The sequence below is a fragment of the Cynocephalus volans genome, chromosome 2, assembly GCF_027409185.1.
Source record: "Cynocephalus volans isolate mCynVol1 chromosome 2, mCynVol1.pri, whole genome shotgun sequence".
NCBI classification, from domain to species: Eukaryota; Metazoa; Chordata; class Mammalia; order Dermoptera; family Cynocephalidae; genus Cynocephalus; species Cynocephalus volans.
The window spans coordinates 193,875,084-193,889,622 of record NC_084461.1 but is presented as its reverse complement, the minus strand read 5'-3'; the positions used below and the strand labels follow the sequence as shown (position 1 = coordinate 193,889,622).

The window sequence follows — 14,539 nt, the reverse complement described above, 5'->3', positions numbered from 1 at the left end:
GAAATATGCTCCCACCTTCATTTTACTACTTCTGTTGCTGCTGAGTTGCACAGATCAAAGGCTGGGAGGGATGTGTCTACCCGCTCCCTGCCTCCTGCTCGTGAGTTCTTTTCACAATCGACTTCCTTCACCCCCTTCAGAAGCCTTGGATCTGCCAGGAGCCCACCCTTATGCCTGGAGGGGCTATCTCTCTGTTGTCCTTTTATTTTCAATTAGAATGCTGCTGTCTCTTGGTGGCCCAGTGACACGGGGTGCAGGAGGCTGGGATGTGAGGTGTTTGGTCATACCTCGCTGCCTCCACAGAATGTGCCGCAAATCCACAAGAACACTGCAGTCTGGGAAAAGTCACATGAGAGAGGCCATGCCCTCAGAAATAGTCTTGGCGACATCATTCATAAACCAAACCTGGATTTCCTCGGCTCCAGTAAGTGACTCAGGGAAACAGGAGTTCCTCTCTGCCCATACCCACATACCAGGACCAGCTACTTCCCATATAGGCCTAGAACCAGCTGGAGCAACTTGCCATGTCCCCATTGGTGGCTGTCTCAGACTTGAGGAAAAGGTTGACTCTGAGTAAATCAGAGAGAGGGGTCTTAGGAGGGAATGTGTTTCTGTGGCCTCACACCCTGTGGTTGGCAAGCATTCTCAAGAGAGGTCTGCTGATTCCTGAATGCAGCTAAAACTCCTCCTCTTCCACCACCAGAATGAATGAATGGCGCCCAAGTCCAGGTGCTGAGCCCTGGGGCTCCCCCATCTCTCACTCCTCAGCTTCATCCATCACCATGTCCTGCTGTGGGGCCCACTGTGGGCCTCTGGATCCCTGCTGCCACCACCCTGGTCCAGGCCACATTGCCCCTTGCCTAGACAAGTGCACCTGCCTTCTACCCGGACTTTCTAGAATGTGTATCTCCTGTAGTTATTTCCTTGCTTGATGGCTTTTCGTTGCCCTCAGGATGAATTCTAAACTCCTAAGCACAACTTACCACTCTCCCACACGCAAACTCTGCTTCAGCCACAAATTAGAGGTTCCCTGACTTACCTCCACACTCCTACCTCTGGGCCATTGCACAGGCTGTTCCATGCACCTAGAAGCCTCTACCCTCCTCACCACTGCCCTGCATGTGGCACAGCTTCAACCTCACCTTGTCCTGGAAGCTGCCTGACTCTGCCCCACATTACCTCACAGCCCCCTCCCTGGCAGGGTTCAGTCCTTTTTCATCCCCTGTGACAGCCCTTGCCCATTTCCTGCCTGTGTGCTCAGAGCACTTTGAGCTCCTTAAGGGCAGGCATGGGGGCTGGATCACCATTATATGCGTATTTCCTGCACCTATGGAGTGCCTGGTATTTGCTAAACTGAACGGAGAGTGCCTTCATCACATTTTGAAAGAAGCTGGCATCAAGTCGAAGAAACAAATTTAGAAGGAAAAGGGAAGTAGCCAGTCTTTCAAGAATTGACCCAAAACTGTTCCAGACACATAGTCCCCAGTGATGGGGTGTCTATATTTTCTTTTTTGTGTGTGTCATCTTCCCAGCAAGAGTATTGCCAACCTGAGGACAGACACCGTGTTTTCCATCTTTTAAACAATGGGGCTCATCATAATAAGGTAGGAGTTGACAAACTTTTTCTGTAAAGGGCTAGATAATAAATATTTTAGGCTTTGTAAGACAGTCTCTGTCATATCTACTCAGCTCTGCTGTTGTAGCACAAAAGTAGCCACAGACAACGCCTAAATGAATGGTCGTGGCTGTGTTTCAATAAAACTTTATTTACAAAAATAAGGGTCAGCCATCGTTTGCCTACCCTGCAACAGTGAGACACTTGGTCATGTGGACTGTTTCTAGTCCTACCTGTGTTCTGGCAGCAAGGCACCTGACCTCAGGATATGAATGAACCATGAGTGGTTGAAGCCAAGTGTGATTAGCCCAGTATGCCAGCAATTGCCCTGGCAGAGGTTGTGCAACTCATTCTGGCATGTGCTATGTCTGCAGAGAGTTTGGTAAGATTTGCTCCCTGATGAAAGGAGAGGACCTTTCTGTTCTTCCTCCTCTCTTCCTGATATGAGTCCTAGCCAGAGAGGACTTGATGCCTGGTGCTGCTGCAGCCACATTGCAGCCATGAGGGGAAGGCCCAAAGGATTATAAAAATGTCAGCCCAGAGGCCTGACTTTGCTGAGTTTCTGTCCCAACCCTGGAAATGCCCTTCTGAAACTTTTTGATAAGAGGGATGATAAACAACTGTGACATTTACAGCATGTATTCTTCATTTGCAATCTAACAGGTCCTAAATAAACTAAATAATGCTATATACATTATATTATTATATATTATATATATATAATTATATTATTTTGTAAATAAATGCTCATTAGCACAAAGAGAAGGCAGCTTAATATATTTTCTCCCTCTGTGGCTTCCCAGTCTTGAATCTTTCCCTGTTCACTTTCTAATCAAGTGTGTAGAATCCTTGAGAAATTTGGTGGTGAAAACACAGATAACAGGAAACCAACGCCCTGAGAAGCCCCAGCTGGAGAGTCATCTGCCCCCTCATGTTATCTTAGAGAAGCCCAGCTTGTGTACTCCCTCTGTGTTTTAGATCCAAGAAGCAGCTGAACAAAGTAGGCAGGGGCGATGGGAGGGATGACAGGACGTTCTCACACAAGCACCAACAGGGAACAACGTGTGTCTCTTCTGAGTAAATGAGAGTGGGCATTGGAACCCACCAGGCCCATGTCGTCACCAGGGTGATGCAGCCAAGCCCAAGAACAGGAGTCCCCAATCCAACAGCCCGTGTTTATGATGAGACTGAGCGCTACCTACTGCGCTAACGAGGCACCTTAACAGCACGTGTTTAAAGAGTCACCAGGCTGTATTCAAAGGGGCTCTTGCCTGGGATGATGAGCAGGTGGTTCTTCTGCATTGTATTCTCTATAACACCACACCCCTTCTCCTTGACTCCTCACGGCAGCCTGGGAGGTGGACCTGATCGCTCCCATCCTGCAGGGGGCGCTCGGCCCGCTTACCCAGGCCAACCACTCTGCTCTCCTGAACACTACCATGCCTTCTGGCTCACTGGAACTATGCAGCAGGTAGTTCATCTCAAGTCAAAACCAGCCTCAACTGGGGAGCAGCAGCACACGAGACAGGCTCACTATCTTCTGCTCTTAGTGAGGCCACCTGGAGTAACACATAAATATTGCTCATTATAACCAACCCTTGGTTATTCATAGTAAATGGGGAAGGTACAGTCACCAGTATTTTTTGAGCACCTACTGTGTGCATAGCACTATGCTGGCTGCATGGGCGATATAGAAGGCACCCAGACTCTGTAACATGTTGGGCTATGACAGTAATACAATCATATGTGCCATATACTGTGAGCCCACCATGTGCCCAACACTGAGCATACAGCAAACCTGCAAGGTAGGTGCTGTTATGTTGTTCTCGTGTTAGAGACAGGAATTAAGGCTCAATGAACAGCAGTAACTAGCTAACAGCAGAGGACAGTGGTAGCATGTGGCCTTTATGGCGCTAGTACGGTGGTTCTCAAAGTCAGGTCCCCAGACCAGCTGCATCAGCATCACCCAGGAATTGTCAGAAGTGTGATTCTTGGGCCCCAGACCCACGGAATCAGGAACTCTGGAGCTGGGGCCCAGCGATCTGGGCTTTAACAAGCTCTCCAAGGCCTTCTGATTCACATTCAAGTTTGGGAACCACTGAGTAGTGAGGTGTTTCACATACAAATGGTTTGAAGACTGTAAAGCACTTATTTGTCATCGTGGGATTTTTGATGTCCTTAAAGTCTTTCGTGAAAGGTTATTGAAGGGATACTTTTGTTGTTTTTTTAAAAATTAATATTCTATTTATTACAAATATAAATTCAAAACACTAGCTCTTCCCCAAGATTTTGTGTTGAATTTGTGAATATCACTATTTTGCTTATAAATTAACTGTATTTTACAATCATTTTAAGAGTTTTTTTTAACCACTTACTTAAATTCCCTTAAATACTATAACTGCACTAATGAATTTAATATATTTGATTACTTCTTAAGTACTTTTCAAAACCTTCCCAAGTACTTCGTTGTAAATTCTATACATCTAATAAATTGAACTTTCAAATATGGGAAATCTTAAGTTCCCTTAAATAGTAGCATTCCGTGTTATAGACTTAATACAATTATAACTTAAGTTAAAATCTAGCTGACACAGCAATGTGAATGTACTTAACACTACTTAATTGTATGTACACTTAAAAATGGTTAAGACCATAAATTTTACGTTATGTATATTTTACTATAATTTAAAAAGAAAGATCTGGCCATAATTGATAATTCATTTAAAATTGGAATCACAAGCCCTGTCTATTAGATGATGCCAAATTCTCTTCAACATTTCAAACCCTTAAAATATAAAATATACAACTATACATAGATTACTTTTCAGTATGACACAGAATCCTCCCCCCGCCCTCCAAAAAGGAACTGTGGCTTTGCTTGACTTCATCCTTTCTGTATTTAATGCTACACCTCCTGGGGATTACACATCCCGACTAAGAGCAAGTCACAGCCCGGGCAAGTTGGCACTGCCCACCAAGTGCGGAATGCTGCAAATTGCTGTGTGGCCAAGAAGGAGGGATTGGTTTTTCCAAGGACCTCAGCCGAACCCTAAAGCCCATCACGGGGGACATTTACACACATAAACAGCCAACTCGGATCACCAGAGGATCTGCACCAAAGAGGAAGTTCAGAGAGATCTGCTGAGTGATCTGAAGGAAGATGTGAGCCTCCCCAGCCAGCCAGCCGCTTGCACATCTCAGAGACCAGCCAGTCTTGGGGGTGGGCGCCTTATCCAGGAGGCTACAGATGGTACCCACCCTCTAGGGCCAGAGAAGAGGTGGGGGAGGGTGCTTTATACGAGCTTATGTCCTTTAGTCCTCACTGCTCTGCAGAGTGGATGCTGTTCATATAAACCTATTTCATAGATGAAGAAACTGAGGCTCAGCGAGTGGGCACTGAGTTGCCCAAGGCCCGAGTAAAAAGAAACAGATGGCTCCCCCAGCAGGGTCCAGTGGGGCTGTTTTCCCACGGGTCACAAATTCAGAGAGGTGGAAGCCCCACTTGTTTTGTTTGATTTCCCCCATCCCGTGCCCTAGAGGGCAGCAGAGTTTTATGAGTGACCTTGAGCTTTGCACGGAACAGACTCAGGTTCAGCTCCTGCTTCTGCTACTAACCAGGTGGGTGAATGCAGCAGCCACTTAACCTGAGGGCGGGGGTCCCACTCCGTTTCTTGGGCCAAATGAAGATAACACCACTTCCTGGGACAGTGCCCTCTAATGGCATCAGCAGCAACAGTGAGAGTGGCAGACACCCAGGGGGCGTCCCTGTGCTGTTCTAAGCACTTGGTGTGTTTCAGTTCTTTTCACCTTCACCATAACCCAGTGCTGTAGCAACCATCACTGCCCTGGTTTTGCAGATGCAGAGTAGGAGGCAAAGAGAAGCAAAGTGACTTCCCCAAGGTCATATGGTTGGGATTTGAACCCACTCGTCCCACGGCACTTTCACTGCCTGTGAGACCGTTCAGCTCTTAGCACACAGCTTGGCCACAGCGCCTGCTCCACTGTTAGCAATCATTACCGAACCAGCCTCAGTCAAGGGCAGCCCATCAGGTCAGTGGATGGAAGCGGCCTTTACCGATATTATAATGATATTTACAAGGCTCCCTGGGGAGGGAGGGTGTGCCCACCGCTGAGGCTCTTTGAATATCTTGCATAAAAAAAGGACTTAACCAGCAGCCCCTGCACACTACAAGTTCCTAAGTTATTTATAAAAAGCTGCTGAAGTCGGGAGTCTTGTAACAGGCGGAGGTGTTCTTGAGGCTAAGAATAGTGTCTGAGGCCTGACAGGAGATACTTTCTGGTGACATCAGAACGGAGCATCTCCCTTCTCAGCAGCCCGCGGCAGCAGCAGCAGCAGCAGCAGCAGCTTGGAGGGAAGGTGGGTTTTCTTCCAGCTCTGCAACAGCTGCCCCTGGAGGCTCATCCTGTTCCTCCCAGGAGGGCTGCACTGAGCAGGTGTAGGAAAGGGGCTTTAGCTCGAGTCTGGAGGTTTCTAATCTGTCACTTCCTTCCTCTCCATCATCCCACTGTTTGCTGACACTGGCCATCTGTCTTGACCAGTAGGATAGGGACAAAGAGCAGAGGTCAGCAGGGGAGGGGTTGGGGTGGGCCCTTGGCCAGCCCTTGGATTTCAGCCTCTTTCCTAGCAGTGTGGAAAGGGGCAGAGGAGCCTCCATCCTGCTTACCTCTGCCTTAGCTTCCCCTGGGGGACTTCTCACAAGTACGGACCCCAGACCCCCACCCCTGCCCGCTGTACCAGACCCTCCGGGGATTCTTACGTACACCAGAGTTTTATTTTATTTACTTATTTTATTTTTAAAGTTGACTGGTAAGGGGATCGTAACCCTTGACTTGGTGTTGTCAGCACCACGCTCTCCCAAGTGAGCCATGGGCCGGCCCTCGTACACCAGAGTTTAAGAACTCTTGCAATCTAAGAAAAGGAGAACATCAATCTGGTACTTGTTCAAAATCCCTACAGGTGACCATTGCCTTTTTCCAGAGTTGAAATGAATTCTGGGGATAGAATACTAAGATTAAATCAAACCAAGGTTAAATCCTGGTCGCCACCAGAAGCTGTGAGCTTTTAGTGCAGGTTTTGGAGAGATGGGGGTGGGGGAAAGAGAAGGGGAACAGTTTAAAGGAGACAAGTTTCAAATTGGCATAGCTATGGAAAACACTATGGAGGTTCCTCAAAAGATTAAAAATAGAACTGCCATATGACCCAGCAATCCCACTTCTGGGTATACACCCAAAGGAAATGAAATCAGTACTGGATCTTGAAGAGATATCTGCGCTCCCATGTTCACTGCAACATCATTCACAATAGCAAGATATGGAAATTACCCATGTCCATTGACTGATGAATGGATAAAGAAAAGGTGGTGCGCGCGCGCGCACACACACGCACACACACACGGGAATATTATTCAGCTTTAAAAAAGGAGGAGATACTGCCATCTGCAACAACATGGGTAAATCTGGAGGACAGCATGCTAAGTGAACTAAGCCAGAGAAAGACAGATCCTGCCTGATTTCACTTATATGTGGAATCTAAACAAGTCGAACTCATTGAAGCAGAGAGTAGAATGGTGGTTACCAGGGGCTGGGGCAGGGAGGAGAGGGGAGATATTGGTCAAAGGGTACAAACCTTCAGCTATAATTTGAATAACTACTAGAGAACTAATGTACAGCATGGAGACTACGGTTAGGAATAATGTATACTCACAATTTGCTAAGAAAATAGACCCCAAGTGTTCTCACTGCAAAAAAAAAAAAGGTAACCTATGTGAGGTGATGGATATGTTAATTAGCTAGTGATCATCATTTCACAATATATACATATATTTAAATATCACATTATACACCCTAAATACAGTTATGCATTGCTTAATGACAGATACACATTCTGAGAAGTTCGTCAGTAGGCATTTCATCATTGTGGGAACATTATACTTACACAAACCTAGATGGTGTAGCCTCCTACACACCTAGGCTGTATGGTATAGCCATTATAATCTTGTGGGTCCACTGTTGTATATGCAGTCCATCATTGACCGAAACGTCCTTGTGTGCTACACGCCTATATATATAATTTTTATTTGTCAATCATACCTCAATAAAGCTGGAAAAATAAATATGTGAAGTCAATAAACAGTACTGTTTCAGTTATCACTTGCCATGTGCAAGCTCTTGTGCACAATACATTCCTGGATGTTTGCACATACATATTATATGTATTTCCTGTACGGGGTTGTGCCAGTTGTAGGGTAGGCAAATAACTAAAGCCAAAACGTTTCATTATTTTAGTTATACTAAGTTTCCATTTGTATTATCAGGGCTAGGGCTCAAACCCTTCAAACCCATTGTACAGACAGGGTCACAGACCCCTCAAACGCCAGGCTGGTTCACCAGATCCCTCACATGCAGGTCCATGCTAGGTAATTGGGAAAGATCCTGGGAGCCATTGGCAGATGACACAAGCTCAGTCCTCAGCAGTAGCAGCAGAAGCAGCAGTGGTGGCACTGGTCTCTTGGGGCATCCCAGGGGCACTGGCAGCAACAGCCTGCAGCAGCAGCGGCCTCCCTGGGGCACCCTCCACCCCCGGAGGCGGTGGGGGGCACCGTGGATCAGAGCTGCTTGTCTTTTATACTTAAGTCCATAACCCAGGACACCTGGGTGCACATGCACAATTACATTAGACAATAACCAAGGAAGACCTGGGCACACATGCATATTTACATCAAATGCTCGGCAAGATTCTGAACATCTGAGTGGCCCTGACCATTTTCCTTCATTTTCCCTACATGCAGATAAAGCCATGGGTTCCATACTTTATGGTCACTATAGGAGATTTTCAAGAATAGCTGGTGCTGCCCATGATTTTGACCTTGCACGCTGGCTCCACTAAACTTAGCCCCCTGAGCCAGTTTCCCTCTTTCTACAGTGGGGTTTTACCTTCTGACATCTAGTGGGAGCTTGATAAGTCATCTTTTAAAAACTCATCACACCCGACTTTTGGAGAGCTGAACACATTTACCCACGTGCTTTGTCATCAAGGAAAGACAAAGGGACATTCATCCTTTTTATTTTTTTTTAACACAGGAAATTAGCCCAAGGTCATGCAGACATTCACCGCAATTTCCTAACACCACCTTTACCGGGGTTTTCCCCAAAGAGAGCGGCTCCAGAACAATTTTCACAGGGGTGGGAATCCATCTTCTCTAGGGACCCAAATGCATCCTGAGTTGAAAGAGGCTACAGGCAGCCCAGCCATGGAGTAGCAGTTACACAGGTGCCACCCGTGAGCCGTTCCTGGGTGCACTTCAAGGCTGATGTACCGCTCCCAGCACAGTTGCCAAGCATGTGATCACAAGGTCACACCACCAGAACTCTCCAAAGAAACACTGTAGTGCTCTCTCTCTCTCTCGCTCTCTCTCTCTCTCTCTCTCTCTCTCTCACACACACACACACACACACACACACACACACACACACACACACGTGTGCGCGCATGCATGCGCGGTACCAGGTGGTGCAAAAATCACACACCAGGTCAATTTGACTTGCGATTTGTGATTTTGCCTCCTGGTTGTACCTTTTGAAAACACCACCACCTTGGGCTCCCACCCCAGAGATTCTGATTCCATCTGCCTGGGATTAGGGCTCCCCAGGTGGGTCGCATTTACACTAGGGTAGAGACGGTTGTTCTCAAGCTTGACAGTGTGTGGGAGTCACCTGGGGGATTTAGAATATACCGATGCCACCCTCCCTGTCCCCAGCCTGATTTAATTGGGTCCTGGGGTGTGGCCTGAGCATGGGGAGATTTAAACACTCCTCAGGTACAGCCAAGTTTGGGAACCGCTGCTCCACTTCATTCTGTACCTGAGCTCTCAGCCCCCGCAGCAGGCAGAGGGCTGCCTCTCACTTCCCAAGTCCTCCAAAAAGAGACTTTAGTCATTGCTGCTTCTAAATATATATGCGTCTTGAACAAAACTCTGTTCTCCTTGACTTCTGAATGTCAAGCTAATCCAAAGCAATGGGTCTTCTGTCTACAGCCTCCTGAAAAGGAAACAAACCCTCAGTGTGAGCGATATGAAGCCTCGCCCCCGTTCCACCATGCTTTGTGGACAGAGACAGAGGGAAGGGGACCTTTGCTGTAAATCCCACAGCCATCTCACTTGTGCCTTCAGTTCTGCCTGGCCCCTCTGACTGAGGTCCCCTGGGAAGGATACTACTCTCTGGATATCCTGGGGCCCTCCCCAGCATGCATTCTCTTGTTCCTGCTGACCTGCTGTAGGGAAAGTGAAGATAAATGATCAGGGTCCCTCGGGGGTTCAGAGTCTTGTGGAGCATTTGATGTGCACCCAGGTGTTCCTTGCGTATTGTCTAATGTAATTGCACGTGCACCCACGTGTCCTGGGTTATTGGGCTTAAGTATAAACGACTAGTGGCTCTGATCCACAGGGCCCCCTGCCCCGGGCGCCCCCGGGGGGGCCCAGAGGGAGGCCATTGCTGCTGCTGGAGGCTGTTGCTGTCAGGGATGCCCCAAGAGGCTTCCACTGCTGCCGCTGCTGCTGAATCTGCATCTGCATGCTGCTGCTACTGCTGCTGAGGAAGCTGAGGACTGAGCTCGTGATAAAACAAATCCTCAGCCAATGGCTTCCGGGATCTTTCCCAATTACCTAGCTTGTTGACCTGTGTGTGAGGGGTCTGTGACCCTGTAAAGCTACATGACTATGCCAGTTGTCGAGTAAGGCAAATCGTAACGAAAGCCAAAAATGTTTCATTATTTTAGTTATACTAAGTTTCCATTTATATTGTCAGAGCTAGGGCTCAGACCCTTCAAACCCATTGTACAGACTGGGTCCCCAGACCCCTCACACGCAGGTCCATGCTAGGTAATTGGGAAAGATCCCAGGAGCCATTAGCAGATGACACAAGCTCAGTCCTCAGCAACGGCAACAGCAGCTTACAGGTTCAGCAGTGGTGGTGGTCTTGCAGAGGGTCCTGGGGACCCTGGCAGCAACAGCCTCCAGCAGCAGTAGTGGCCTCTCCATGGCCCCCCGGGGCATCCTGGGGGTGGGGGGTACCGTGGATCAGAGCCACGCATTCTTTATATTTAAGTCCATAACCCACAACACCTTGGTGCCTGTGCTCAATTACATTAGACAATAACCAAGGAACACCTGGGCACAACACGTGCATATTTACATCAAATGCTCAGCAAGATTCTGAACATCTGCGGGGACCTGACCATTTTCTTTCACTTTCTCAACAGACCCAATCTGTACAATGGGTTTGAAGGGTCTGTGGGCTCTAGCCCTAGCAAATACGATTGGCTACATCGGCAGGATACTGACAACCGCCCTAGCCATACACTTGCAAACCCACAGGGGCCCCACGGTGCTGGGTTTACTCCTGTCTGCACCCACCTCCCCCTACCCAGAAGTTGACAGGCCCTCTCTTCACTCTGTGACATCTGGTGGCTGGGCTGGAGCCCCAGGTTTCATGAAATCCATGAGGCACAGCCTCTTTAGACTTGTGCATGCTTAGACCTGCCCCCAGGGGACAGATTGAGGACAGGCACCAAATTGCCCTCACTATCTCTAGCAACACCCAACTCAAGCCCAACTGTCTCTCCACCCTACACGTCAGCTTGTGCAGGGAAATTTGTGAGAGGCCCCCACTGAGACTCAACCAGGCCCAGCAACTGTATCCGGAGCAACATTCCCCGAGTGAGCCAGACGACCAGAGTCACACCTGCCTGTTACTAAGCACCTTGGATGTGCCAGCACTGTGTCAGCACTTAACGTAAAATCTCTATACCCATTTTGTGGATGGAAACCAAGGATTTGAGCAGTTAAGTCACTTGCCTAAGGCCAAAGACAAGACTTGAACCCAGATCTATTGGACTCCCACCCCCACTCCCAGCCTGTAGGGCAGAGGCTGTGAGATTTGAGTGTACATAAAAATCCCCCCAGTGATTCCCCCTCGGTAGGTCCCAGGAACCCGCATTTATATACAAGAATGAAAGAGAACCTGACCTCAGTGGCCCAGCCACTGCCCTTGGAGAGTCCTGCCCACTCCACCTCCCACACCCTGCTCTTAGTCTCAGGATCTGCTCTAGGTCTACCCAGTCGTGTCCTTGCTGGGTGACCACTCTGATCATCTGTTTCTTCCTCTGTGAAAATGAGAGTTCAACTATCCAATTCCAAGGGGTTCGTCCACCTTGCCTCAAGTCCCCAACTCAGCTCGTACCTGAAGTGGGATAGGAGGGCTTCTCCAGGTTTCTTCCTCCAGCATGCCCGCCATCAGCTCAAAGCAACCCTATCTGGGATTTTTACTTGCCTCTGCATGCAACTGGGGACCCAGAGGCCCCCGAAGCACCTTTCTCCCACCCACTGACCACATGGAGTCTCCTTGGCAGAGGTAAAGTTCCTTCTATTTAAAAGGCCTTGAAGGAGCAGCTGGGAAGCCCCTGCCTTGTATTCCCACCCCACTTCTTCCTGCCTTCGCGGAGCGTAGAGCGGGGTCTGGTTCCCACGTCTGCTGTTCGCAGCTAGCCCCAGGAGGGTTAAGACACAGCTGAGCGTGGACAGCTGGGGAGAGCGAGTTGCCTCGTCAGCGGAGAGCAGGCCCTGGGCTCTGCTGAGTCAGTGTGGCCGGCAGGGCCGGGGGCTGCCTCAGGGCCGATCCCACCTCTTACCCCATCCCCGGCCTCCCCGCCATCTGCCTGAGCTGGTCCAAATGGTAGGTGCTTGCTGACTCCTCTCCCAAATAAGCCCCAAATTATTGACTCTGCCAACTCTGAACCCCAACATATATTTATCATCCCCGCCTCCCAGGCACTCAGCTGGTCTCACTGGTACTGCAGTCATCCCAGGAGAGAAGGGGGGTGGGGGCAGGTGGCTGAGCCTGCCGTGTCCCTACCCCCACCGCAGCCCCCTCTGCACCCCTGTCTGGGGAGCTGCTGAGACGGATGAGGTGGCAGGGTCCGCCCCTGCTGCTCCACACTGTTCACAGTCAGTGGCAGCAACCGGTGGGGCAGCTTGTGGTCCCCAGGGGTGGCCGGCTCAGCGTCTAACCCCAGCCCTGACACTTACTAGCACACTGGAGGCAGGAGCTTGCCCGAAGGCCAGACAGCTGAGAAGATAGTCAGTGGTAGCAGAGAATGTGCCAGAACCTGGCTTCTCCCCATGGTTTGTGCCCATTTGTGGCCACAGAGGTGGCCCTTTGAGAAGAAGTCTCCCTCCCTGCAGCTGAGTGTGGGGTCTGTTCCTGCAGGGGCCCGGGGACAGTGCCTTGGCCCAAGGGGGCCCTCAATCCCTCCCTGCGCAGTCCTGGACACCAGTCTGCCACATGTTTCATGAAAGGATTTTGGGGGAGTCCCTGAGGGGTCTCAGGTGAGTACACCCAGTCCCCTATTTTCTGCCCCAGAAGTTTGGGGTGGTGCAGAGTTTCTTCATGCATGGTCCTGAGAGGGCTTGCATCAGAATCAATGGAGACCCTTGTTAAGATACAGATTCCTGGGGCCCCTTGTACATAGGAACCCCAAGGCACAAAACTACGTGCCACTGATGTGGCAGCCAAGAGCTTTGACTCTGGTATCACTTCTCCCAGCGTCAGTTCCTCATGCTTATGATGGAGGCATGAGAAACACACATCCCATAGGGTTGTCTTAGGTTCCAACCATGATAGTGTAATAAAGAACGTGCAGAGTACTCAGCAAAGGGCAACTACTTGGTCATTACTCAAAGCTAAATTTCAGCAAACCAACTCAGCAGATGGAAAAAGTGGATTTTCCATTTTCTTCCTTTTTTTCTTGCCAGCCAGGTAACCTTCGGTGAGATAGGCACCTGCACAAAGTATTACTGGTTCATAGATCAGGGGCTTCAACCCATCAGGGCACCAGCGCTTGCTAACTGTGTGAACTCACACGTGATCAGACCCTTCCTTGGGTCTCAGTTTCCACATCTACAACATGGGAATGATACGTTGCCCAAACTCCTATCATTCAGCTATGATGGTTAAGTGAGGTACGTTCAGGAAAGCTGTGCAGTTGCTGGCACATATGGGCCTTCCTTGTCTGGCAGCTCCCCGTGCTCACCACCCACTGCCCCTGCTTTGGAAGCACTATGTACACAAGGGAGAACAACACCCCGGCCACTGTGTTCTGTGTCTCAAAATGTGGCCTTCACAGAGACTCGAACAGATCCTTGTATGCCAATGTTCACAGCAGCACTATTCACAGTAGCCAAAAGGTGGAAACAACCCAAGTGTCCATCAATTCATGAATAGGTAAACAAAATTTGGTATATCCATGCAATGAAATATTATTCAGCCAGAAAAAGGAATGAAGTATTGATAATGCTACAACATAGATGAACCTTGAAAACTTATGCCAAGTGAAAGAAAGACACAAAAGCCACATAGTGTATGATTCCATTTATATGAAACGTCCAGAATAGGCAAATCCATAGAGACAGAGAGTAGATTAGTGGTTGCCAGAGGCCTGGAGAGGATGAGGGGATTGAGAAGTGATAGGTTAAGCATCTGGGGTTGTTTTGGGGGTAATGAAAATGTTTTAAAATTGATTGTAGTGATGGTTGCACAACTCCACAAAGATACTAAAAACCATTGAATTGTACACTTTAAGTAGGGGAATTGTATGGTATGTGAGTAATATCTCAATAGAGCCATCAAAAAAAAAAATCGTCTACATTAAAATCACCTGGAGTTCTCATTTAACATGCATTCCTGGGCCTCCTGAGCTAGAACCCCTGGACCCAGGAATCTGAATTTAAATAAGAATCCCAGGTGATTTGCATGCACACAGAACTTCAAGAATTATCCCTCCAAGAAGATAGTCTGGCCAACACTGTTTTCTTGGCTCTGGGGTCTTGCAAGTGCAAACCCAGTCTGTAT

The 14,539-nt window shown here is 48.7% G+C and overlaps 1 protein-coding gene across 1 annotated transcript in view; it reads left to right on the top strand.

The window, feature by feature from the left end:
• The window catches only part of FBXO21 (F-box protein 21), a 50,754-nt gene extending 50,034 nt beyond the window's left edge, over positions 1 to 720 (top strand). Inside the window, exon 13 of the mRNA XM_063085911.1 lies at positions 704 to 720. Within this exon, the coding sequence (XP_062941981.1) occupies positions 704 to 705 (2 nt within the window). The 3' untranslated portion in view covers positions 706 to 720. The remainder of the gene's footprint in view (positions 1 to 703) is intronic.
• Positions 721 to 14,539: the final 13,819 nt, after the last annotated feature.